This window comes from Panthera tigris, chromosome B3 (assembly GCF_018350195.1).
Source record: "Panthera tigris isolate Pti1 chromosome B3, P.tigris_Pti1_mat1.1, whole genome shotgun sequence".
Classification (NCBI taxonomy): domain Eukaryota; kingdom Metazoa; phylum Chordata; class Mammalia; order Carnivora; family Felidae; genus Panthera; species Panthera tigris.
Genome location: NC_056665.1, coordinates 32581511 through 32607953, shown reverse-complemented (window position 1 = coordinate 32607953; position 26443 = coordinate 32581511). Strand labels below are relative to the sequence as shown.

The following is a 26443-nucleotide window of genomic DNA, read 5'->3' as shown; positions in this document are numbered from 1 at the left end:
ACAGAGGGGGACACAGAGAATCCAAAGAAGGCTCTGAGTTCTAAGCTGTCAGCACAGAGCCCGATGCAGGCTTGAACCCACCAACTTTGAGATCATGACCTGAGCCGAAGTCAGATGCTTAATCAACTGAGCCACCCAGGCATCTCAACACTCTAGTGTTGAGTTGTTGTTGTTGTTGTTGTTGTTGTTGTTGTTGTTGTTTAACCTCCTCTTTAATACTCTGCTGAGGCATCCACATCTTATTTCCTATAGACCATCATTGGTTTCAAGCTTCAATGAATCAATCCATGTGAAGACCTCCTCCAGGATGGTTGTTGAACAGTCCCTTGCCAGGATGTTAAATTTGAAGTCATGGAAGTGTGTCTGTATCATTAAATCTTGCATACCAGATTTATGTTTCAAGCTCTTTTGTCCAGCAATCCTGAAATCCATTCTCACCTATATATTTTTTTCACACATTTGCTGTGTCCTGTGTCTCTTTCGGGGAAATAATCCCTTTTATTCCACAGCAAGGACAATACTTCCCAAATGAAGCCAAGCTGAGACCTGACCACAGTTATCAATCTAGGTGGCAACGGGAGGCTAGTTGTTCTGGCAAATGGGCGGCACCTCTGCTGACCCAGAGGATTCTAGGTTCTCAAAGACATCTACCCAAATATCCCTATCCCATGTGTCAGAGTCCTGATCTCACCTTACCAGGGCCCTGATTTCATCACAGACTTGTTAGGGCTGTGAATTCATCTTCCTTTGCAATCAAATCTTGGCCTGATTTTTTAGCACAATCTGTCTCCTCTATCTGGAGGAGATGAAGGTCACTTGAAACATTGCCATGCAGGCCCTATGACCTTCATTATGTGTCTTGATTTGATAGTAGGCTGACGTGAGCTTGCTATATTTTTTTTTCTTCAGGTTTCTATGGAGTTAACAGACAACCAACTCTGCATTCAGATGTAAGAAACAAATAACCCAATTCAAACTGGCTTGAAAAATGAAGGGGATTTATGGGCTTACATGACTGAAAAGGCCAGTGGTAGGGTAAGCCAAAACATAGCTGATGTGGTTCAGAGATTCAGCAATGCCATTCCCCTTCAGGGATCTGTGTCCTTCTCTCTTTCTGCTCTGCCTTCCAAGGCTCCAGCTTTAACCCAAGGCTGGCTCCCTTCACGGTGCCAAAACGGCTACAGAAGTTCCAGGTTTTGCATTTACCTATCATGCTGCTCCAGAGAGAAGACCTCTCTCCTGGTATCTCTTTCCGAAGAAGAAATTTCTTTCTCATATGATTCAGACAACTAACACCTGAGTCTCCTTGACCAGATTGTGTCACATCTCCATCTCTGAATCATTATCCTGATTATCTCAGAATAGACAGGGCCAATCCAAAGCAGATGGGCTATAATGGGGAGGGGTAGATATCTGGAAAAAAAAAAGTCTGGGTATTGCTAGAATGTTGGCTAGGTATCTAACAAATAAATGTCTTTAAGTGTATTCTAATTTTTTTACAATGAGCTTGTATTTCTTTGGGAACTTTAGAAACCGTAAATGTGAAAATGTTCTTTTATCCTCATAATAATAGTGTTCCATATGCAGCAAAAAGTAACAAACCTCTTTCTCTAGCCTTTTCCATAGTAATATATAGAATAAGCCCAGCATTCTGAAATCAGCCTTGATAATGATCTTGATAATACCGTTAGGGATGATAGTCAACATATTTAATGAGCAGTATGGCACAGTTATCGATCAATCTGAGGGGTCACGTGATCAAGCAGGGGGTCACTGGTCATCACACTGCATCAGTGACTTCGGCCACTATTAGAGATGCTACCGCAGAGCAGTTACCATCAGCTCAGAGTGTCACATATAACTGTCCAATCCACCCTTAGCCACCAGTATCGGGTGCCCATAGCCAGGGGATCCTCACTGACACCCAGCCCAGCCCTGGGCTAGGACAGAGGGATTCCCCACCTCCACAAGTTCAAGGGAGGTCAGGACTGTCATTGTGAAACACCAAAAGAAACACACGCTCAAGGGAACAAAAAGAACACTCAGCAAAAGCCTCCCTGGTCCTCTGTTTCATTTAGTGAAGAGACGCAACATGGGAGTCAACACACACCAAGGTCAAAACGAGCCTGATCATCAATTTACAGCTGTGTCATTTTGGACAAGCCCCTCTACTTTGCCAAGCTTCAGTGTTCGCACCTATAGAGTAATTCAAGAATTGCTTTGAAAATGGTCTATGAACACTTAGAAGTAGTATGAGTAAGGCATCTAGCTCAGTGCTAGACACTTCAGTTAGTCATTTGGTTAATCGATGATAAGTATCACTTCTTAGCATCTCAAGGAGATGGGCTGAAAAGCCTCAGACACCCCAAGGGCTTACAAACATCCTTGTAGGAAGATTAGCTCTCTGATTTCTGACATAAGGAAACAGCCACTGGCCTCTCCATAATTTCACCCCCATTTTGGGCTTGAACCATCCATTCATCCATGCTGCCCCTGTCTCTATAAATATCTTGGGCTGTCAGCCACTAGGGCCGGAAACTGCTCTTCCCGAGCTGGAATCTCTAACAGCTCAACCTCCACAAGCTGTTCATGAGTTATTTCAAGGGACATTTTGCTGTCAATCACTTATCCTTGAAGTGGACTGCACAGGCCTGCTCTGCACCCAGAAGCATGAGGGGGTGGGAGCAACATTTGCTTCTTGGGAATTAGCACACTAGTTCATGACCTATAACAGGAAATCGAGAAAAGGACTGTGATGCTAAACAAGGAAAGGAAAGGAAACTATTCTTACCAAGAGCTCCATACATGTCAGGCACTATGTTACCTTTCAGAATCCTCATAAGAATCCTGGCAGGCAGATAATAGATTCCCATCTTACAGGTGAAGAAACTGAGGCTCAAAAATGCTAACTTGTCTGGGGTGCCTGGGTGGCTCAGTCGGTTAAGAGTCTGACACTTGATTTCAGCTCGGTTTTTGACCTCAGATTCATGAGTTCAAGCCCCACATTGGGCTCCGTACTGAGCATGAACCCTACTTTCAAAAAAATGCTACCTTGTCCATCTGGTAAGGGGAGGAGTTTCCCTAGGGCTCTTTTTTTTTTTTTTTTTTAATGTTTATTTATTCTTGACAGAGAGAAACAGAGCGCAAGCAGGGGAAGGGTAGGGAAAGAGGGAGACACAGAATCTGAAGCAGGCTCCAAGCTCTGAGCTGTCAGCACAGAGCCCAACGTAGGGCTCGAACTCATGAACCGCGATATCACGACCTGAGCCAAAGCTCGACGCTTAACCAACTGAGCCACCCAGGCACCCTTCAAACCTATGGCTGTTTGACTATGAAGTTCTTCCAGTATTTCTCAGAGGTGGTGCTGTCGTATTTGGGGCAGGATAGTTTTTTTTACTGCACAATGTTTAGCAACTCTGGTCCCTGGACATTAAGTCAATAACATCCCTGGGTCACTGTAGCAACTAAAATTACCTCTGCACATTTTCAAACCTCGCCTTGTAGAGGTGGGGTACCCCAGGCTAAGGACTACTTAAATAGATAGATAGATAGATAGATAGATAGATAGATAGACAGATAATCTATAATGGATCTACCTGTAATAGAACAACATCCTGTTTCAGAACAGGATTCCGACAGAGGGTATGAGGAGAAAGGGATCTTTGCAGACGTGGCTGTGAGGGCTCTCACCTAGCATGGAAATAAAATACATCTGTGAATCTGAGTATGTGTGTTTCTACCTGAAGTTAATAATGTTCCTTTGTGCATGGTGTGGGCATGCAAATGATTATGCACATGCATGAGGTGTGCCTTTGAGCATGCGCAGGAGTGCTCAGGTCCCAGTGACCTGGCCCCCTCCTCTCTTCCTCCACGTTCAGTCAGTTTCTACTGTCCTGGTGAGTCTCACTCCTAAATATATCTCACACCCATTCCCACTACACTGCTCTACATCAAAACTCTTCATGTCTCCTCGGGGCCATTGCAACGACTGCCTTTAGTAGCAGATAGACCAACTCATTCTCCACACCGCTGCCAGCACGATCTTTCTAAATGGCAAATCAGACTACATCACTCTCTAGCTCAAAATTCCTCTGTCATTGCCATTGCCTATAGCAGTTTTAGACGCAGACCCTATATCTAAATGAAATCTTCACACAGAAGTGCAGTATGTAAAACAGATAAATGCGGGACCGCTCTGTTGAATTATGTAGACTCCTAAGCGAGGCATACAAGGTCTTTCCTGATCTGTCCCCTGCCGACCTCTCTAGCAACATCTCTTAACTCTACAGAATCAGTATGGCTTGGTAGCTACATATGAGGACTCTGGAACCAAGCTTTCTGCATTCAAATCCTTTGCCTCTTACTAGCTGTACAAACTTGGGCACACTGTTTTACCTCTCTGTGCCTGGGTTTCCTTCTTGATAAAACACAGTTAATAGAACATCATGGGCTTCTTTTAAGGATTAGATTAGTTTATATTTGTGAAGCACTTAAAATAGTTTCTGGCACATAGTAAGCACTTAGTGAATGTTAGCTCTTATGACCTTCCTTATATCTCACCGGTGCTCTAAACTTCTACAAGTTCCCTGAAATGTTATGCTACCCCACCCTCCCTTGCTTTTCACTCTGTACACATATGTGGGCAGGTGTGCGGGGCTTGGCTACAAGACCTGGAGTCATGAGGCTGCTTGAGAAAGGAAGTAATTTTATTGTAAGAACACATGGAGACTGAATTTGGCATCAAAAAATCTATCCAGGATTTAAGGAGGCTCTAGGCACCAGGTGCTCTCACCAGATCTCCAATTCTCTCTGGAGAATCTCTCTTCATCATCCTTCTACACTGACTGGGCAGTCCAATCTGTACTCTTCAAATTCTTGGGGGGAGGGGTCCAATCTGATTGGCCAAATTCATTTTCCAGTGCTTCCTAACTGGGTAAAGCCCTTTGTGCCCAGCTACATCGTAGGGCATTACCTTCTTGTCATGAAGCCATCTCTGGTCCAGTCAGTGGCCACCATGCTTCAGAGAATGACTTTGCTTCTCTTCTCTGAGCTAAGTGTAGATGAGGCAGTGCGGCTGGAAGGGGCATTATGATCAGGCCTCTATAACATCCTGTAACCTCCACTAGAATGACCTCCTTCCCACTTACCTGCCTGGCAAACTTTATTTACCTATCAAGTTTCCACTCAAGGACTACTTCCTTGGTCTCTCTTCGCTGGTTTTCCCAGGCAGAATGGGGTGCTGTGTTTACACATGTAGGACCTGAGTATCAACATCTGTAAACATCTCTGGAGGCCTGGTCTTATCAGCATCTATATTTGTATTGGCCCATCTCTTTTTTAAAACAATTGATATATAATTGGGGCTCCTGGGTGGTTCAGTCAGTTAAGCGTCTGACTTCGGCTCAGGTCATGTTGTCGCGGTTTGTGGGTTCCAGCCCCTCAACAGGCTGTCAGTGTGGAGCCTGCTTTGGATCCTGTGTCTCCCTCTCTCTCTCTACCCCTTCTGGGGCACCCTCTCTCTTGGAAATAAATAAACATTAAAAAAAATTTTTAATTGACATACAACATTGTATTAATCTTAAGTGCACAACATGCCTGTCTTTTCACAGATTCCTGTGAAAAGATTCATGCCTCGTGTACCTGGCACACAGTGGTGATTGACCAAGAATTTTAGCAGATGGATGAAAGGAATCTGGATATGTATGCAAAAGAAGGTAAATTTCAGTCCTTGCTTGTTTTCTTTATTGAAATTGTGTCTCTTCTTCAGAACTAAGACAAGTTCATATTGAAAAGGAGACATAGATGTTGTTTCTATGACATTTTCAAACCTTCTTTTACTACCTGGAGGCACAATTGTCTCTCGTGTCTGATTTCTCTGCTTCCTCCAGTTGGGAAGTCCTTCAAAGGATCTTCTTGTCTAGCCCTTGTACACCTGGTGAACTACTATTCACCCTTGAATAAGCCCTCACATGTTAGCTTCTCTAGGAACATCCCCTTGACCTCCTCCTCCTCCCAACATTGATACTTCATTCCTCCTTGCTCAGCACTAAGTTTGTGTGGTATTCTATAGCCACTTTTGTGTTTATTACATAGAATGGAGATGTATTTCCTTATATATTTGTGGTTTTTTGCCTAGAAAGGAACTCACCGAAGGTAAGAAGAGGGACTTATTCCTCTTTACAGCTCCCACGCATCCAAGATAGTCCTAGGAATGGAGTACATGCCCAATACATGTTTATTTAATGAATGAATAAGTGAATAAATGCACAGGGTGCACAGCTATTCCAAGATGGCAGAAAATCCCTTTGTTATAGCTTAGTCTTTGAAATGTGATTCTCTTGCTGCAGACCTCCCTTTCCATCATGTTTCATTCAGACTAAAGCTACTTCTTTTCTCATAGTTTTCACAATTTCCCTGAGTATATTTCAACTGACTAATGGGGGTGAGGGTACCCAAAGTTATTTGCTAATGTGCCACTGTAAACAACTAAGACCTACTATAAACCTCTCTAAAGTGGTTTTGTATGATTGCTTTGCCCAAAGAAGATCTTTGTACTCACATTTGGAAATGTGAAATTCCTCTGGTATCCCTGGTTTCTTCGTGTTTCCCCCATCCTCTGTTACCTTCCTGCCATTTCTAGGTCTGACAAATGTGCATTATGCAAAATGCCAAGACATCTCAGCAAGAAGCATGTTTTAAAGCAAAGAGAAGCTTCTTCTCAATGCTTGTTAGCTCAAAAACACCGATGCTTCACACCGTGCCTGAAAATAAATTCCAGATGTATTAAAGACCTAATTGTGAAATCAAACTTTAAAACTATTAGGGGAGGGGCGCCTGGGTGGCTCAGTTGGTTAAGCGGCTGACTTTGGCTCAGGTCATGATCTCGCGGTCCGTGAGTTCGAGCCCCGCGTCGGGCTCTGTGCTGACAGCTCAGCCTAGAGCCTGTTTCAGATTCTGTGTCTCCCTCTCTCTGACCCTCCCCTGTTCATGCTCTGTCTCTCCCTGTCTCAAAATAAATAAAAAACGTTTAAAAAAAATAAAGGTTAAAACTATGAGGGGGGACAATAAATAAATAGCATGAACCTCCATGAAAATAAGGATCTCTTAAGACACAGGGGCACCTGGATGGCTCAGTTGGTTAAGCGTCCGACTCTTGATTTCATCTCAGGTTATGATCTCAAGTTTCATAGGATCAAGCCCCGAATCAAGCTCGGCACTGACAGCATGGAACCTGTTTGGGATTCTCTCTCTCCCTCACTCTCTGCCTCTCCCCCACTCATGCTCTCTCTCTCTCTCTCTCTCTCAAAATAAATAAAAAGACATAAAAAAAATTACAAACTATAAAGGAAAAAATATCTTTTTGCAAGTAACCTGGCAATTTCTAATAAAGTTGGGAATGAATGCATTAGGTGACTGAGCAATTCTACTTTTAGGTTTACACCCTAGAGAATAACTTACACATGGTCACATGGAAATATATAAAAGAATAAAGCAAGATTCTTTTGTAATCATAAAAAATTTGGAAACCTTTTATGTCATAGCTTAGATTCCCCCCACAAGCAGAAGTAAGACAAAGTCTTGCATGCAAGTGATCCCAGGAAATAGAGATGGGGGGATGGGGAAAGTGTAAGGGAGAAGAGGAAAAACCAATCCAAGAGTATTTATCTAGCCAGTCACCACTGTAGAGAACTCTAGTGGGGCTCCATCCTACTAGAGATCTCTTTGGGAACCATATAGAAAGCACTATGGGAATCGTTTGCCCCAGAGATAGAAGATGAGCACATTTATTCATGGGCTTCCAACACATAGGTCAAGGATTGCCCTATGGGGTGTTAACTCTCTTGCATTTCTAGGCTGTACACAGGTCACAATGTGTCCTTGAGTAGGATCCCGCTGGAGCTCCCAGATTGTCCTTATCTTTTCTATTTTTTTTGAAGATTTTGTTTGTTTACTTATTTATTTTTTTATTTATAATTTTTATTATAATTTATATTATATTATTATTATAATATAAATTAAGCATTTATTTTTATTTATAATTTTATTTATTTTTAATTTACATCCAAGTTAGTTAGCATATAGAGCAATTATGATTTCAGGAGTAGAAGCCAGTGATTCATCACCTACATATAACACTCAGTGCTCATCCCAGCAAGTGTCCTCCTTAATGCCCCTCACCCATTTAGCCCATCCCCCCCCCACACCAAAAACCCCTCCAGCAACCCTCAGTTTGTTTTCTGTATTTAAGACTCTCTTATGTTTTGTTCCTCTCTGTTTTTGTATTATTTTTGCTTCCCTGCCCTTACGTTCATCTGTTTTTTATCTTAAATTCCACATATGAGTGAAGTCATATATTTGTCTTCCTCTGACTGACTTATTTCACTTAGTATAATACACTCTAGTTCCATCCACGTTGTTGCAAATGGCAAGATTTCATCCTTTTTGATTGCCAAGTAATATTCCATTGTGTGTGTGTGTGTGTGTGTGTGTGTGTGTGTGTGTGTGTGTGTATCACATCTTCTTTATCCATTTATCAGTTGATGGAAATTTGGGCTATTTCTATACTTTCACTATTGATAGTGCTGTTATAAACATTTGGGTGCATATGCCCCTTCAAAACAGCACTGCTATATCCTTTGGATAAATACCTAGTAGTGCAATTGCTGAGTCATAGGGTAGTTCAATTTTTAATTTTTTGAGGAACCTCCATACTGTTTTCCAGAGTGGCTGCACTAGTTTGCATTCCCACCAGCAGTGCAAAAGAGATCCTCTTTCTCCACATCCTTGCCAACATCTGTCATTGCTTGGATTGTTAATTTTAACCATTCTGACTAGTGTGAGGTGATATCTCAAGGTGGTTTTGATTTGTATTTTCCTGATGATGAGTGATGTTGAGAATTTTTTCATGTGTCAGTTAGCCACCTGGATGTCTTCTTTGGAAAAGTGTCCATTCATGTCTTTTGCCCATTTCTTCACTGGATTATTTGTTTTTTGGGTGTTGAGTTTGATAAGTTCTTTATAGATTTTGGCTAACCCTTTATCTGGTATGTCACTTGCAAATATTTTTTCCCATTCCGCTGGTTGCCTTTTAGTTTTGCTGATTGTTTCCTTTGCTGTGCAGAAGCTTTTTATCTAGATGAGGTCCCAATAGTTCATTTTTGCTTTTGTTTCCCTGGCCTCCAGAGACATGTTGAGTAAAGTTGCTGCGGTCTAGGTCAAACAGGTTGTTGACTGCTGTCTCCTCTAGGGTTTTGATGGCTTCTTGTCTCGTATTTAGGTCTTTCTTCTATTTTGAGTTTATTTTTGTGTATGGCGTAAGAAAGTGGTCCAGCTTCATTCTTCTGCATGTTGCCATCCAGTTTTCCCAACACCATTTGCTGAAGACACTGACTTTTTTCCACTGGATATTCTTTCTTGCTTTGTCAAAGATTAGTTGGCCACACATTTGTGGGTCCATTTCTGGATTCTCTATTCTGTTCCATTGATCTATATGTCTGTTTTTGTGCCAGTACCATACTGTCTTGATTACAGCTTTGTAATACATCTCGATGCCTCCAGCTTTGTTTTTTTTTTTTTTCTTCAAGATTGCTTTGGCTATTTGAGCTCTTTTGTGGTTCCATACAAATTTTAGGATTATTTGTTCCAGCTCTGTGGAAAATGCTGGTTTTATTTTGATAGAAGTTGCATAGAATATGTAGATTGCTTTGGTTAGTATCGACATTTTAACAATATTTGTTCTTCCAAACTATGAGCATGGATTTTTTTTTTCATTTTTTTGTGCCTTCTTCAATTTCTTTCACAAGATTTCTATAGTTTTCAGTGTATAGATTTTTCACCTCTTTGGTTAAGTTTATTCCAAGTTATTTTATGGTTTTTGGTGCAACTGTAAATGGGATCAATTCCTTGATTTCTCTTTCTGCTGCTTCTTTATTGGTGTATAGAAATGCAACCGATTTCTGTGCATTGATTTTATATCCTGTGACTTTGCTGAATTCATGGATCAGTTCTAGCAGTTTTTTGGTGGAATCTTTTGGGTTCTCCACATAGGGTATCATGTCATCTGTGAAGAGTGAAAGTTTGACTTCCTCCTTGCTGTTTTGGATGCCTTTTATTTCTTTGTGTTGTCTAATTGCTGAAGCTAGGACTTCCAACACTATGTTGAATAATAGTGGTGAGAGTGGACATCCTTGTCATGTTCCTGACCTTAGGGGGAAAGTTCTCAGTTTTTCTCCATTGAAGATGTTAGCGGTGGGTCTTTTGTATGTGGCTTTTATGATCTTGATATATGGTCCTTCTATCCCTACTTTCTTGAAGGATTTTATCAAGAAAGGATGTTGTATTTTGTCAAATGCTTTCTCTGCATCTATTGAGAGGATCATATGGTTCTATTCTTTGTTTTATTAATGTGATATATCACATTCATTGATTTGAAGATATTGAACCAGACTTGCATCCCAGGTATAAAATCCCACTTGGTCGTGGTGAATAATTCTTTTAATATATTGTTGAATCCTGTTGGCTTGTATCTTGTTGAGAATTTTTGCATCCGTGTTCACCAGGGAAATTGGTCTGTAGTTCTCCTTTTTAGTGGGGTCTTTGTCTGGTTTTAGAATCAAGGTAATGCTGGCCTTGTAGAATACGTTTGGAAGTTTTCCTTCCATTTCTAATTTTTTAGCAGTCCAAGAGAATAGGTGTTAACTCTTCTTTAAATGTTTGGCAGAATTCCCCTGGAAAGCCATCTGGCCCTGGACTCTTGTTTGTTGGGAGATTTTTTATTACTAATTCAATTTATTTACTGGTTATGGGTCTGTTCACATTTTCTATTTCTTCCTGTTTCAGTTTTGGTAGTTTATATGTTTCTAGGAATTTGTCCATTTCTTCCAGATTGCCTGTTTTATTGGCATATAATTACTCATAATATTCTCTTATTATTGTTTGTATTTCTGCAGTGTTGGTTGTGATCTTTCCTCTTTCATTCTTGACTTTATTTATTTGGGTCCTTTCCTTTTTCTTTTTGATCAAACTGGCTAGGGGTTTATCAATTTTTTAAATTCTTTTAAAGAACCATCTCCTGGTTTCATTGATCTGTTCTACAGGTTTTTTTTAGTTGTGATAGCATTGATTTCTGCTCTAATCTTTATTATTCCCCATGTTTTGCTGGTCTTGGGTTTTATTTGCTGGGGTTTTTTTCTAGCTTTTTAAGGTGTAAGTTTAGGTTGTGTGTCTGAGACCTTTCTTCGTTCTTTTAGGAAGGTCTGGATTGCTATATACTTCCCTCTTATGACTGCCTTTGCTGCAGAGGTTTTGGACTGTTGTGCTATCATTTTCATTGGCTTCCATATACTTTTTACCTTCCTCTTCGATTTCATGGTTGACCCATTCATTCTTTAGTTGGATGTTCTTTAATCTCCAAGTATTTGTTGTCTTTCCAAATTTTTCCTTGTGGTTGTTTTCAAGTTTCATAGCGTTGTGGTCTGAAAATCTGCATGGTATGGTCTCAATCTTTTTATATTTGTTGAGGGTTGATTTGTTTCCCAGTATGTGATCTGTTCTGGAGAATGTTCCATGTGCACTCGAGAAGAATGTGTATTCCGCTGCTTTAGGATGAAATGTTCTGAATATATCTGTTAAGTCCATCCGGTCCAGAGTGTCATTCAAAGCCATTGTTTCATTGTTGATTTTCTGTTTAGATTATCCTTCCATTGCTGTAAGTGGGGTGTTGAAGTCTCCTACTATTATGGCATTATTATTAATTAGTCTCTTTATATTTGTAATTAATTGATTTATATATTTGGGTGCTTTATGTTGGGGGTATAAATGTTTACAATTATTAGATCTTCTTGGTGGATAGACCCCTTAAGAGTGATATAATGCCCTTCTTCATCTCTTGTTATAGTCTTTATTTTAAAATCTGGTTTGTCTGATGTAAGTATAGCTACTCCAGATTTCTTTTGGCATCCATTAGCATGATAGATGGTTCTCCATCCCCTTACTTTCAATCTGAAGGTGTCTTTAGGTCTAAAATGGGTTTCTGGTAAACAGCATATAGTGAGATTTTGTTTTCTTATCCATTCTGATACCCTATGTCTTTTGATTGGAATATTTAGTCCATTGACTTTTAGAGTGAGTAGTGAAAGATAATGAATTTAGTGTCATTGTGTTGGCTGTAGAGCTGGAGTTTCTGGTGGTTTCTCTAGTCCTTCCTAGTCTTTGTTGCTTTTAGTCTTTTTTGTTTTGTTTCATCTTTTCCCCCCTCAGAGAATCCCCCTTAAAATGTCTTGCAGGGCTGGTTTAGTGGTTCTGAATTCCTTTATTTTTTGTTTGTCTGGGAAACTCTTTATCTCTCCTATGCTATTTTATTTTTTTAACATTTATTTATTTTTGAGAGGGAGAGAGAAAGAATGCTAGCAGGGGAGGGGCAGAGAGAGAGGGAGATACAGAATCTGAAGCAGACTCCAGGCTCTGAGCTGTCAGCACAGAGCCCGATGCAGGGCTCAAACTCACGAACTGCAAGATCATGACCTGAGCTGAAGTCAGATGCTTAACCAACTGAGCTACCCAGTCACCCCTCTCCTTCTATTTTAAACGACAGCCTTGCTGGATAAAGTGTTCTTGGATGCATATTTTCCCAATTCAGCATGTTGAATATATCCTGCCACTCCTTTCTGGCCTGCCAAGTTTCTGTGGATAGGTCTGCTGTGAACCTAATCCGTCTTCTCTTATAGGTTAAGGACTTTTTTTCCTTGTTGCTAATAATTATTTCCTTGTTTGTGTATTGTGTGAATTTGACTATGATATACCTTGATGATGGTCAGGTTTTTTTTTTTTAATCTAATGGGTGTTCTCTGTGCTTCTGGGATTTTGGTATTTGTGTTGTTTACCAGATTAGGAAGTTTTCCACTATAATTTTCTCACATAAACTTTCTACCCCTTTTTCTCTCTCTTCTGCTTCTGGGACTCCTCTGATTCAGATGTTATTCCTTTTTAATAAGTCACTGAGTTCTCTAAGTCTTGTATCATGCTCTCTTGCCTTAGTTTCCCTCTTTTTTCCTGCTTCATTATTCTCCATAATTTTGTCTTCTATATTGCTGATTTGCTGCGCTGCTTCATCCATCCTTGCCGCCATGACATCCTTTCAAGATTGCACCTTGGTTATAGTATTTTTAATTTTGTCCTGACTAGATTTTACTTCTTTTATCTCCACAGAAAGGGATTCTATGCTGTTTTCAACCCCAGCTAGTATTCTTATTATTGTGGTTCTAAATTCTATTTCGGACATCTTGCTTGTATCTATGTTGATTAAGCACCTGGCTATCATTTCCTCCTATTCTTTCTTTTGGGGTGATTTCCTTCATTTTGTCATTTTGGAGAAAGAAAAATAATTAACAAAATAAAAAATTAAAATTAAAGTATTAAAAATAACACAAAAAATCAAATAACGGAAGATAGATACTAGGGGTCTTGGGTCTGGTTGTTGAAAGAAGCTTGATAGAACAGAGAAAAAGGGAAAGAAAAGAAAAAAAGTAGGAAAAAGTTTAAAAAACTTAAAAATGTATATAATAAAATAGAATAAAATTAAATGGAAAAAGTGAAATAGAATTTAAAATTTTACAAAAAATACACAGGAAAAAGAATTAAAAAACAAAAAAATTTTTAAAAAGGAAAATAAAAATAACATTTTCTCTTTCTGTATCCAAGAAAAAGAAAAGGAAAAAAAAAAAAAGAAAAAACAATTTAAACAAAAACAGAAAACAAACAAACAAAAAAACAACAAAACGAGTAGATGGCTGCAAACAGAATGAAACCCGAGTGAAGTTGCGTCCAGTTTCCTCTAGAATTCAAACTATGAAGCACTTTATAGCACTAAGCTGGCAGAGAAAATTGTGGTGGACCTCTAGGACATGTGCTTGGAGGGCACAGTTGGGCGGGGTTTGGTGTAAAAGCTCCATTCTCCACTAGGTGGTGCTGTTTAGCTTACTGGGGTGGATGGGTGTGGTGCACGCATGTGCATGTATGTGCGAGAGAGATGAAAATGGCTTCTCCAGTTTCCTAGTCTCAGGCACAGGAACTCTGCACTCTCACCAACCAGCAATCAAGCACGCTTCCTTTGTCTCAGCCTTCTGTCCATTCCCTGCTTCTATACTGTCTGTGTCCAAGCCATCAGCCTTCTAGGTGGCACCTTCCTCCTGAATTTTATCTCAGATGGGGCTGTGTTTCCAAACCCCTCACTACAGGGAACCCTGTGGTGTGGACCTGCTCCAGCCCTTTGGGGGAGGGTCTCACTGAGCAATGGCTGGGTGCCAGCTTGCCTCAAAGAATGTTCGTGAAATTGCACAGTGGCATAGGTTCAGAGATTATGGCAAATCACAACACAGCCAGCGCCAGGTTTTGCTGCTTTCTGGTGTCTCAAACGTGGCTGTTCTCCAGGGTCCACAGGGACCTTTTCCTGTGGGGAGGCCATATGGCCTCTACCAAATGCTCTTCAAGCCAGGGAACCACTTCTCCCTGTGTGGCCCACTGACCCCTTGGACGTCACCTCCTGTTCCTGGGGATTCACCCTTTCTCCTCATCAGAGCACCACCAGGTATTGAACTCCAGAATTTCTGACTTTGTGCTCCCCTATTTATAGAGTCCTAATGGTATTGAAACCCTCTCCTTTCTCCTTGTCAATGTTTTTGGGGAACAGATTTCTTGTTCAGTCCCTTGTGTTTCCACTCTTTGTCTTTCTCCCCAGCTACTTCTGGGAGAAGCGCTTTTCCTGAACTCTCCCCCACTTTCTCTGTCCTCTTTCCACAAAAACAGCTCCCTACCTTCTGTGACTTCTCTCTCCCCCAGTTCACCTCTCTGCACTACATACCTGACAAGTTCTGTGGCTTAAGTTATGTCCTTATCTTTTCTCTTTGTCTTTTTGTCTTACTTTCTGAGATAGTTCCTCAAATTTATTTTCCAACTCTTCTACTTTCTTTTATCCACAATTGTATCTTTTATTTTCTGAGAGTACTCTTTTCTGTAATTACTTTTTTTTTTCATAGCAACCTGTTCTTGTTTTATGGATGCACTAGCTTTTCATGTCTCTGCAGATTTTAATTATTATTTTTCTTCTTCTCCCCCCGTGTTACCTTTATCCCCTAGGGTCATTTATCCTTTCTCAAAATCTCTTTTTTATGGTGGAAATTTTTCTCAAATGTCTGATAATATTGTTGGTTTTTATTTAAGCGTGAGGCACTAAGCTGTTTGGAGATGTATAATGGGTTAGACTTTAGAATTGGTGAACTTTGTCTTATGTTATCAGATAGGAAGTTTGCTTTTCCTGTGAGTGGTCCCCAAATGCCAGATAAATAGGAATTATTCGGTTCTCCATGAAAGAACCCTCTGCCTTGGGAGAGATGCCCTGTGGCTAGATGTTTTACATTTAACTTGTGAGAAGTGGTTCATTTGTAGACATTCAATTAATCCATGTTTTCTGCCCCTTTGGGGATACATGCCATCTCTGCCCTTTGGGGATACATGCCATCTCTGTGGGCATGTTGGCTTTCTTCTACATTATACTATCCTTCTGGTATGCTCCAGGCTGCAAATTCCCTTGTCCTACTCTATCAATTCCCCTTCTTGATGTAATTTTCTCTCTTCAGAAACTTGTTGAACTCTCTCCTCCTCTTTGCTTTGAGATCACAGCCTTTTTTCCTCCCAGGTGAGCTGGTAATCTAAATTTATTAAAATGACAATACATTTGGTCTTTTAGGTTATTCCTTTGTTTAATACTTTCCTGTTATTTTACTATATTGATATTTCACTTTATAATCTGTGTTTACTTTTCTGGGATATGTATGTATAACTGTGTATGTGGTGTTTTCTTCTGATAATTTGGGTGTTTTACAGTCTACTGTTCTTGTAATTGATAATGTTATAATTCTAACATATAATTAATGTTATGTAATATAATTAATTCTAGCATATAACTAGATTTTTAAAAAATGCCATCTGATAATTCATGTTTTAGTAAGTGTGTATAATCTATTTACATTTTTGTGAATATGTGCATATCTGAATTTTTAATACCAGTTTATGCAGATTTCTGTTTACCATTTTTTCTTTATTCTTTCTTTCTGTTGATAGATTTTTCTTATCCCAATTCTCATGTTTTAGTGTACTTCTTTGAAAGCTATAGATTGTACTTCTATTTCTTCATAGTTTCTCTAATTTTTTGAACACATACACAATTTCTTACCTTCTAACAAAACTAATGTTCTTAAATATTTCAGTTCTACCTTTGGACATTTTCATAATTTAACTACTCTTCAAATACTTCTCATTCTTCATTTTATTATACTTCTTTGGAATTTCGCTTTTATATCTTTACACAAAAAGTATTTTTTTACACTCAATAGTTAAATTTCTCTACATTTTAATCAAGTTTCTGTGCTATTATTAAATGCATCCTCTAATAATTATTTCAATGAGTGTCTGGCAGTACTCTCTTAGTTGTTCTTATATTTAAAAATGTTAGGGTGCCTGCGTGGCTCAGCGGGTTAAGCATCTGACTTCGGCTCAGGTCATGATCTCTCAGATCATGAGTTCGAGCCCTGCATCGGGCTCTGTGCTGACAGCTCAGAACCTGGAGCCTGCTTCAGATTCTGTGTCTCCCTCTCTCTCTGCCTCTCTCTCTCTCTCTCTCTCTCAAAAATAAACATTAAAAATTGTTTAAAGATTTAAAAATGTATTTATTGCTTACATTGAATATTAAATTAGTGAATACCAAACCATTGTTCATAGGGAAAATACAGGGTAGGCTCGTGAGAACCTCTGGAAACATTTCATAAACGAATCAACACACAACTTTGCTCAGTGTGTGTTTCTGCTTGATGATCCCTTATTTAATATATATTGTTGACTCATTAACACAAAATTCATGGTCAACAGCACTATAACTCAGGTCTGAAGGAAATTTATCTAACACGTATTTTCTACATAAGGCATATCACAGCTTCTTGAGCTTAGGAAGACTAGCCAGCATTTTAGACAGCTTTAAAAAAAGCACAAAAGGCACAAAAAATGCAAAATACATGGCACTAGGCAGACTACAAAAAGGATAATTGTTTACAATATGAAGATTGAAATAAGAAGGCAGAATGTTACCTTGAGTTTGACCTCAGATGGGACCATAAACATCTGATAACTCAAAATGTCCCCCTTACTGCTTATATCTGTGAATGACCACAAAGGGTACATGTGTTGATTTGGGGGTTACAAATAAATTTTTGTGAGTAGGCAAATTCACAAATACAAAATCTGCAAATAATGAAGATTGACCCTATGTATAACACAATGACTTTTCACAAAGTAAAGGCATCCATGTAGCAAGTACCCAAGTCAAGAAACATAACATTTGTAGCATGTCTTTGGGCTCTTTTCCAAAAGTAACTGACTTCTAACATCATAGTATAGTTTACCTATTTTTTCAAATCATTGTAAGCATGAGTTGTGTCCTCTTGTGTCTGGCTTTTTTGGTTCAATATTACATTATTTATCCATGTTGTTGCAGGTTGTAATAATATTGCTCATCTTAAAGCATTTTTATTAGTCTGTTCTGTACAATTAGTTTTGTCAGAAGTGAGTTTATATTCTTATTGTTGCTTTGGTTGGCTTTCCTAGAATTGTATTTCCTCGTGAGTTTTGGATTTTCGATTTTCAAGTTCATTTTCAGTGGGAAGCTTCCTGCTTCCTCATCTCTCCCTTACTTTCTAGTAGTGTAGCAGGTGTACTGGTGCTTTCCCTGAACCTCCCCAGGCCTCAGTCCAGTCTTACAGGCGTGTCTCTGCATACCTTCTCTGCAGCAACATTGGGGACATCCAGTCTCAGAGCCTGCAGGAGCCTTGGCTCAGGTCCTGCTTATGACGCTGTGTCCGTCCATCTGCCTCTGTAGGTCCTGATTTTCCTGAAAACAGTTACATTGAGCAGCAGAGTGGCAGCATTCTGGACCCCCTTCAACGGAGGAGCTCCCCACTCCAGCCCCTAGCTGCATGCAGGGTGCCTGACTCTATGCTGTGCCTTGTGTGGAGCTGTTTCATTCCTGCTTCTCTGCTGGAATCGGTCTCCCACCACCATTGTCTGGGTCCAGAGCTGGAGCCCAGCAGGCCCTGGCTTCATCTTTGCTCACCTTTGTGGATTTCTGGTCCCAGAGATGCCTACCTTGTCTGTCATCTCAGCTATCTCTTTTTGGTTGTCTCTTCTTATATTTGACCTGTCACTGCTGTGTCTGGAGGTGGGAGAAGTTGTTGAGGACTGAACTTTACCATGCTCTCTGGAAGTCTGTATTGCTTTGTTTTTATCAGCAGAGCATTTTTATTCTTTTATTCTGAAATAAATAAAGCACTGTTCAGGAGTCCTCATCCAGGTGGAAACAACCCAAATGTCCATCAGCCAATGAGGGATAAACAAAATGATATATATCTATACAATATAATATCAGCCAACCATCAAAAAGAGTGAAGTACCAGGGCACCTGGGTGGCTCAGTCGGTTAAACGTCCGACTTTGGCTCAGGTCATGATCTCGTGGTCCATGAGTTCAAGCCCCGCGTCGGGCTCTGTGCTGACAGCTCAGAGTCTGGAACCTGTTTCAGACTCTGTGTCTCCCTCTCTCTCTCTGCCCCTCCCCTGCTCACACTCTGTCTCTCTCTCAAAAATAAATAAACATTTAAAAAAATTAAAAAGATTGAAGTACAGCTACATGCCATAACGTGGGTGAATCTTGAAAAAATTATGCTGATTAAAAAGCCAAACGGGAAAGGCCAAACATTGTATTATTCCATTTATATGAAATATCCACAACAGGCAAATCCATTGAGACAGAAAGCAGATTGGTGGTTTCTAGGATATGGGGGAGGGGGAAATAGGAAGTGACTACTAATGGGTATGGGATTTCCTCCTGGGTAATGAAGATGTTCCAGAACTAGACAGTGGTGGTTGTTGCACAACATTGTAAATGTGCTAAATGCTGCTGAATTGTGTGCTTTAAAAGGGTTAAACTCATAGGGGCGCCTGGGTGGCTCCGATGGTTAAGCATCTGATTCTTGGTTTTGGCTCACAGTTTGTGAGTTGGAGGCCTGCAGGTTGGGCTCCGTGCTAATAGCACGGAGCCTGCTTGGAATTCTCTCTCTCTCCCTCTCTCTCTGCCCCTCCTCTGCTCACACTCGCTCTCTCTCAGAATAAAATAAACTTTTAAGAAAATAAATAAAATGGTTAAATGTGAATTTTAGCACAAGACACCTTACTGCCCACTTTCCTAACTGCTCCCGTTGGACAGTATCACCCTTTCTCTTTCTCACACCTTCAGTGAGCATCTTTCACATTATATTGCAAGTTGTTTGTCTTTGTGTCTGTCCCACCACCAGACCATAAGCACTGGCAGGAGGGGAGTGTGTCCTCTTCAAATTGTTTCTCTGTCACCTTGCTTGGTGTCTGGCACAGAGTAAGCCCAACAAATACTTGCTGAATAAATGAAGGAACAAATTAGTTCAGCTCTTGTGACCACCGAGAAAAAAACTTCACTCTTCCTCTAGGTCTCTCAGTTTATTGTTACAGTTATCCCCCCTGGAGAAAGGATTTTCATTCGGAAAACACGTTGTGGGGCACGAGCTGAAGCCTTTTGTGTGAGGAAACAGGGCAAACAGCCCTGACCATTCCCCGGGGGAGTGGGGGGTGGGGGGTGGGGGCTGAGGGGGTGGCTACAACTTTGTCCTCCCGGTCTCCGCCAGTCCCCAGTCCTCACCTAGCGTCTGCTGGAGGTGCAGTCCCAATGGCTGCAGGCTCAATTACTCAAAATACTCCCAACAACTAAGTGCAGAGATGTTTCTGCTGAGTCACCCTTCAGCACAAAGCGTTTTTTACTAAGATGCTCTCATCTGTCCTCTGGGATGTAAATTGCAAATAGCAGCCTCACTCTACAGAGTGGGTTTAAACGACCTCTCCTGGCTTAGGCAACAAATGGTGAATAAACAATGTATCAGATTGGAAGAGACTTCAAGGGGCGCATTCTGTCTCTGCTCCTATATTTGACTCCATATTTGTGGGCTTCGGGGTTACACATTTCCTGACGATACCAGCTACCCGATTAAGATTTTGAGATATAAAAATGTCTTCCTTGGCTTTGGCTACAATTTTCTTTATGACATGGCCAAAGATGTTTCTTCTTGTTCCAGCTCATGCGGAGATAAGGGTGGGGAAAAGTCATTAACCATTTCCCTCGTGTTTGCCCTTTATAGCCTCAAAGTGACTTTTAAACGATCCCTCTCGCTCTCTCATATTAGAATTTGCAATCCTTGGGGCGCCTGGGTGGCTCAGTTAGTTGAGCTTCAACTTTGGCTCAGGTCATGATCTCACGGTTAGGTTTGTGAGTTTGAGCCCCACAGGGGCTTGCTGCTGTTAGCACAGAGCCCGCTTCAGATCCTCTGTCTTCCTCTCTCTTGCCCCTCTCCCTGCTCTCACTCTCTCAAAAATAAATAAAAAGCATTTTTTAAAAATTTGCAATCCTTTCATAAAAAAAAATTTAAGAATCTACCATGTGCCAGAAACTCTCGATTCCGACATAAGTAAAATATAATCCCTCTCTTCGAGGTATGAGTTCATTAGTCTTTCTTGAGGATTTGCTCCAAGTTCCTATTTCTGACTCTAACCCAGCTTTGTAAAATGTACCCCCCAAATTTACCAGCTGGTAAACATTTTTGACTACCCTACTCTTCTCTGTGCTTTTTTAAAAAAATATTTGTTTATTTTTGAGAGAGACAAAATGAGAGTGGGGGAGGCACAGAGAGAGAGGGAGACACAGAATCCGAAGCAGGCTCCAGGCTCCAAGCTGTCAGTACAGAACCCTACGCGGGGTTCAAACTTACGGACCGGGTGACATCATGAGCTAAGCTGAAGTTGGATGCTTAACCGACTGAGCCACCCAGGCGCCCTCTCTTTGCTTTTAATAAGTGGATAAAGTCACTATTAATCTCTCTTCGTGTTGTTGCAAATGCTCAGCAGCCTCTGGACAGGTTGGGATTGTCTGTGTCTAGTCACACTGAAATCTCTTCAGTTATCTCAAATGGAGCAGTTCGTTTTTGCATGTGAAAGATACAGAGTAGACACTTGAAAATAATTGCTTTCTAGCAGCGAGTGTAGAGTTCCATGGAAACATGCCCTTCTTACATAGCATCCCCAGGTCTGACATCATGGCTTTTCTGGGAAACCCCACAGCCATCAACAGTGCCCTGCAGTTCTCAATCACTCTGTGTGGTTCCCAGAGCTGTTGTAAAGGGACATGGCAGGCAGAATAAAACGTGCTTATTTCTCTATCATCCAGGAGATAGACCCAAGGAGGCTGAAGCCACCATTTCCTTTGCTTCATTTCCTTTGGGGTCCCTGGTCTGCTTTGAGAGGGATGTACTGGAATTCTGAAGCCAGCCCTACAGCCTGCTCCAACAATGATGCTGACTGCTAATGCAGCCAATATTTCTCTGTCATTCATACTACCTGCAAAATGGAGTTGAACAGTAAAAGGATTTGGGATAAATAAATGTTCAATGAAATAAACAAACTTTTTTTTTTTTTTACTTTAGGTGCTAGGTTTTTGGTTTTTATTTCATTTTTGTAAAAAACTGGTTATAGCCTCTGAAAAGGGAGGGAGATGTGCTAACTCATAGTCACCTGTCATTCATTAGTCCTGACCACAAATGCTGTTGTTCTGTTACTGGTGGTCAGCTTGACGTTGGCGGGTCTGCTTTGGATATGAGAGTGACTTCTTCCTCCTCTTACTGCCTCCTGTACTATCTTCTTGTATGCAACTATATTGTAGCAAAATACATGAAGGCGGGGGACCTGTCTGTCTTGTCACTGTCTTAGTTTGGGTTCCCTCAGAAGCAGACCTTGGGGCAAAGATTCCTGAAAGTAATTTATCTGAGAGGCAATTCCAGGAAACAGTGGTTGGGGAGGAAGACAGGAGAGGGAGACAGGGAAGGGAAGCTAGCCAAAAACAGAAACATTATGAAGAAAGTTACAGCTTGGGTAACTGGAGTAATCCCATGAGTGAACTCTGGGAAACAGGGTATTACACAAATCTCAAAGTTATCCCACCTAAGGAATGAAGAGATTGGGGTATTTATATGCCAATTTCCAACAGTCCTTGGTAAAAGGTTGTTCCTATCTAACATTAATTACATATCTGCATAAAAAAAAAAAAAAAACAACCTTAAGTCCTACTTCATTTCCTCCAAACAGTTTAGGGCCATATGCCTAGATATAAAAGTTGGAACCATAAAATTTCTAGAAGAAAACATAGGAAAGCATGTGAACAACCTTAGGGTATGCAAAGATTTCTTAGGACACACAAAGCACTAAAGAAAAAAAAGCACCTGAAAGATTAATAAATTGCTTCCATTCAGAATTAAATAATTCTGCTCTTTGAAAAACATTATGAAGAACATGAAAAGACAAATCACAGCACGGGAAAAATATTTTCAACACGTATATCTGACAAAAGACTTATATCCAGACTATGTAAAGAACTCTTACAAATGAATAACGGCAAATGATTTGAACAGACACTTCATAAAATAAGATATGCAAATGGCCAGTAAGCCATTGGAAATGGGCTGAATATTATTTATCATCAAGGAGATGCAAATTAAAACTACAATGAGACGTCACTATATATCCACTAGAGTTGCTGAGCTAAAAGGACTTGACATAGCAAAGGTCAGCGAGGACAACTGGACCTCTCATATTTTGCTATTAAGGAGTGTGAATTGTACAAGCACCCCTGTCACAAACTCTTTGGCAGTTTTTTTTTTTTAGCTTATTTATTATTTGAGAGAGAGAGAGAGAGAGAGAGAGAGAGAGTGAGGAAGGGGCAGAGAGAGAGGGAGAGAGAGAATCCCAAGCAGGCTCTGCACCGTCAGCAGAGCTGGATGTGCGGCTCGATCTCAGAAACTGTGAAATCATGACCTGAGCCAAAATCAAGAGTCAGACTCTTAACTGACTGAGCCACCCAGGCTGCCCCTCATTGGCAGTTTTGTATATGAAAAAAATACATCTCCCTAGAATACAGCAATTTCACTCCTAGGTATATATTGAATATAAGTGGCAGCACATATCTCTGAAAAAGACTGGTACAAAAAATATTCCTAACAGCTTTAAAAAAACACCAAAAACGGGGCACCTGGGTGGCTCAGTCGGTTAAGCAGCCGACTTCGGCTCAGGTCATGATCTCGTGGTCCACGAGTTCTAGCCCCACGTCCGGCTCTGTGCTCAGGGCCAGAGCCTGGAGCCTGCTCTGGATTCTGGGTACGCCCCCCTCTCTCTGCCCCTCCCCCACTTGTGCTCTGTCTCACTCTGTCTCTCAAAAATAAATAAATGTTAAAAAATAATAAAAAAATAAAAGAGCACCAAAAACAACCCAAATGACCATCAACAGGTGAAGAACAAATTACAACACAATCATACAATAGAATGCTATTTAGCACTAAAAAGGAATGGATTACTGATACACATAACAACACGGGATGAAGGTAAAAGACAAATTTATGCTGACCAAAGGAAGCACATATAAAAGGGTACATTCTGTATGATTTCATGTATGTTAAGTCCAGGAAAAGGAAAGCCAAGCCTTAGTGATAAAAAACAGACCAACAGTTGCTCTTGGGAGTTGGAGATTGACAAGAACAAGGCACTCCCAAGGGAACTTGGGGCTTTTGGAAATGTTTTATATCTTTTTTTTGGATGGTGATTACACGAATGTAGGTGCCCAGACTTCCTTAATTGAACATGTAAGATCTGTGCTTTCATTGTATAAAATTGTACCTCAATAAATATTATAGATCTATCTTTAAAAAAGAAAATACAATGACCATTAAAAATATGGAGTAATTTGCTCAGTGTTCTGCACCCCCTCCCCAATTCCCTCCACCCTCTTGCTAGACTGTAAGCTTCAGGAGGGTAGAAGCCATACCTGGTTTGTTCTCTACTGTATCCCCAGCACCTAGCACAGCATCTGGGACTTTTTGAATGCTCGAGTCGCATTTGTTAATATCATAAGTTTTTAAGAGCCTCTGTGCATTGTGGTGTGGCTTTCTCATATCTCCCTTTGCAGACATGATCTGTTCTTGGCAGACACTGGTGGCCCCAGAAGCTCAAGCACAGGTGCATTGTCTAGGAAGGGAGCTTGCAGGTGGGAACCCAGCAGGGCCCTGGGTGTCCTTGGGCACTGACAGGGTCCCAACTGTGAGCACCATCTGCTCCTGTGAAGGGTGTCTGACAGCATCCACAGCCCTGGACCTGGAAGGTGAGTGCCTCTGAGACCGAATGTCAGGCTCCCATTCTCATCCTCCTGCCTACAGGGAGCCCACAGAAAGTCACTTTAACCCTGCAAATAGAAAGCACCAACATGTGTACTGCTTTGTAACTTACCAAGTATTTTCCCTCATATGATCTTATTTTATCCTTCCTGTGGCCCTGTATTTGCTAACCCTATTTTACAGAGAGGTTAAGTGACTTCCCCAAGGTCACACAGCTGGCAAGAGGTGGAACTGGGATTCCAACCAAATTTCTAACTATTCACTACTACATTAAATGCAGTAGTGCTGTGTCATTTGAGGACCTTCAGAAACAGTTTCTGAAATCTGACCCTTTCAAGCTCTACTGGCTAATGGAAAGATAAGTAACATATATCCTTTGCCTTGAATGCAATTTATTCTGTATGCCCCCCAAAAATTAGCCTGCCTTAGACCACCATTATAACAGTGTCACTCCCCTACACACACGTTCCAAGCTGCTTATCACCTACCAAGTAAAATTCACTCTCCTAAGCTGCTGTTCAGTGCTCTTTGGCCCAACTCAACTTTGTGGCTTCATCTTCCTTAAAACACCTTGCGCTCTAGCTGGTTATGTCACTATCTTCACCCCTGAAACTTTGCTCCTCAACTTGCCCTCCAGTTTCTTCTGTCTTCCCTTGGGAAAATTTCTCACCCTTCAAGTTCACACTGAAATGCCACTGCCATTCTTCCTCTGAATCCTTAGAGAACATACTTTGTACCTTTCACGTGGCAGTAGCTATCAGGTATCATGGGTACCTCTCATCTTTCTTATAAGATGCTGAGGTCCTAGAAGGCTAGATGCATGCCTTAACCATTTCTGTAAACAAAGGGTAACTAGACACACTGTGGGTATTTAATCGGTGCTTTGAAGGATGAATAAGTTACCACCTCTCCAACCATTGTCTATCCACTTACTACCCTTTGACATTCAGTTTTAAAAATTATATGTGGGGCACCTGGGTGCCTCAGTCTGTTGAGTATCCGACCTCAGCTCAGGTCATGATCTCTCACCGTTTGTGAGTTCGAGTCCCACATCAGGCTCTGTGCTGACAGTTTGGAGCCTGGAGACTGCTTCAGATTTTGTGTGTGTGTGTCTCTCTCTCAAAAATAAATAAACATTAAAAAAATTACTTGCACCGGGCACCTGGGTGGCTCAGTTGGCTGAGCGACTGACTTCGGCTCAGGTCATGATCTCGGGGTTTGTAGATTAAAGCGTCATACCAGGCTCTGTGCTGACAACTCAGAGCCTGGAGTCTGCTTCAGATTCTGTCTCTGGCTTTCTGCCCCTCCCCCGCTTGCTCTCTCTCTCTCTCTCTCTCTCTCTCTCTTAAATATAAATAAATGTTAAAAAATTATTTGCATTATAACTCTATTTTATGTGTTTGGTTAACATAGTCTCCATCCTCTGTATACTCTGCTTCTGACTTGACACAGACTCGGTGACTACCTAAAATCTTGGCAAGTGGGGTGGACACTTGGGAGAGATTGTGGAGACCACAGTTTTGCTCTGGTTGTGTAACCCTGGGCAAATCGCTTTGACCCTCAGGGCCTTATTTTGCCTCCCATCTATTCAATGGGGGGCAATAATCTCTTTTTTGCTTAATTCACAAGGTTGTTGGGAGGGCAAATGAAATAACAGATGTAGAAGTGCTTTGTCAACGACTCTAAATCACCCAGACCTGTCATTTAGTTGCACCTGCTGTTTGATTGAGGCACATCTTTTATTGCCTGCAGCATGCTACCTATTTGCTTCTCTCTTTTGGAAAGAACTTAAGGGTCTGGAGGGAGTATGTCCACAGAACGAGGAGAAAATAGCCTTACTTCCTGAACGGCGGGTGGAATTGATGCTGTGTTGTGATGGGTTTGGGGTGGGCAGGGACACTGTCATCTGAAAGGCTGCTGTGAGTAAGGGAAATATACTTGTCCACGCAGCCTCGGTCAGCGGGCCTAGTCTCAGCGCGTAGAAGTTACAGGGAGTCCGCCAGCTTTCGGAAATGTCCCAGTCTGAGGGGCTGGACCGTGACACGGGCGGCCTGAGGGAAGGTGAAGGCCTCAAGGATGTAGAGGAGAGGCCAACTACTATCTCCTAGCG

General features: G+C 41.1%; 1 protein-coding gene across 2 annotated transcripts in view; it reads left to right on the top strand.

Annotated features, from left to right (window-relative positions):
* The window catches only part of REC114 (REC114 meiotic recombination protein), a 172110-nt gene that overhangs the window by 39647 nt on the left and 106020 nt on the right, over window positions 1-26443 (top strand). For both annotated transcript variants that reach the window (XM_042988432.1, XM_042988431.1), the window contains exon 2: window positions 5610-5714. In XM_042988432.1, coding sequence (XP_042844366.1) covers window positions 5682-5714 — 33 coding nt within the window. In that variant the 5' untranslated portion in view covers window positions 5610-5681. The remainder of the gene's footprint in view (window positions 1-5609; window positions 5715-26443) is intronic.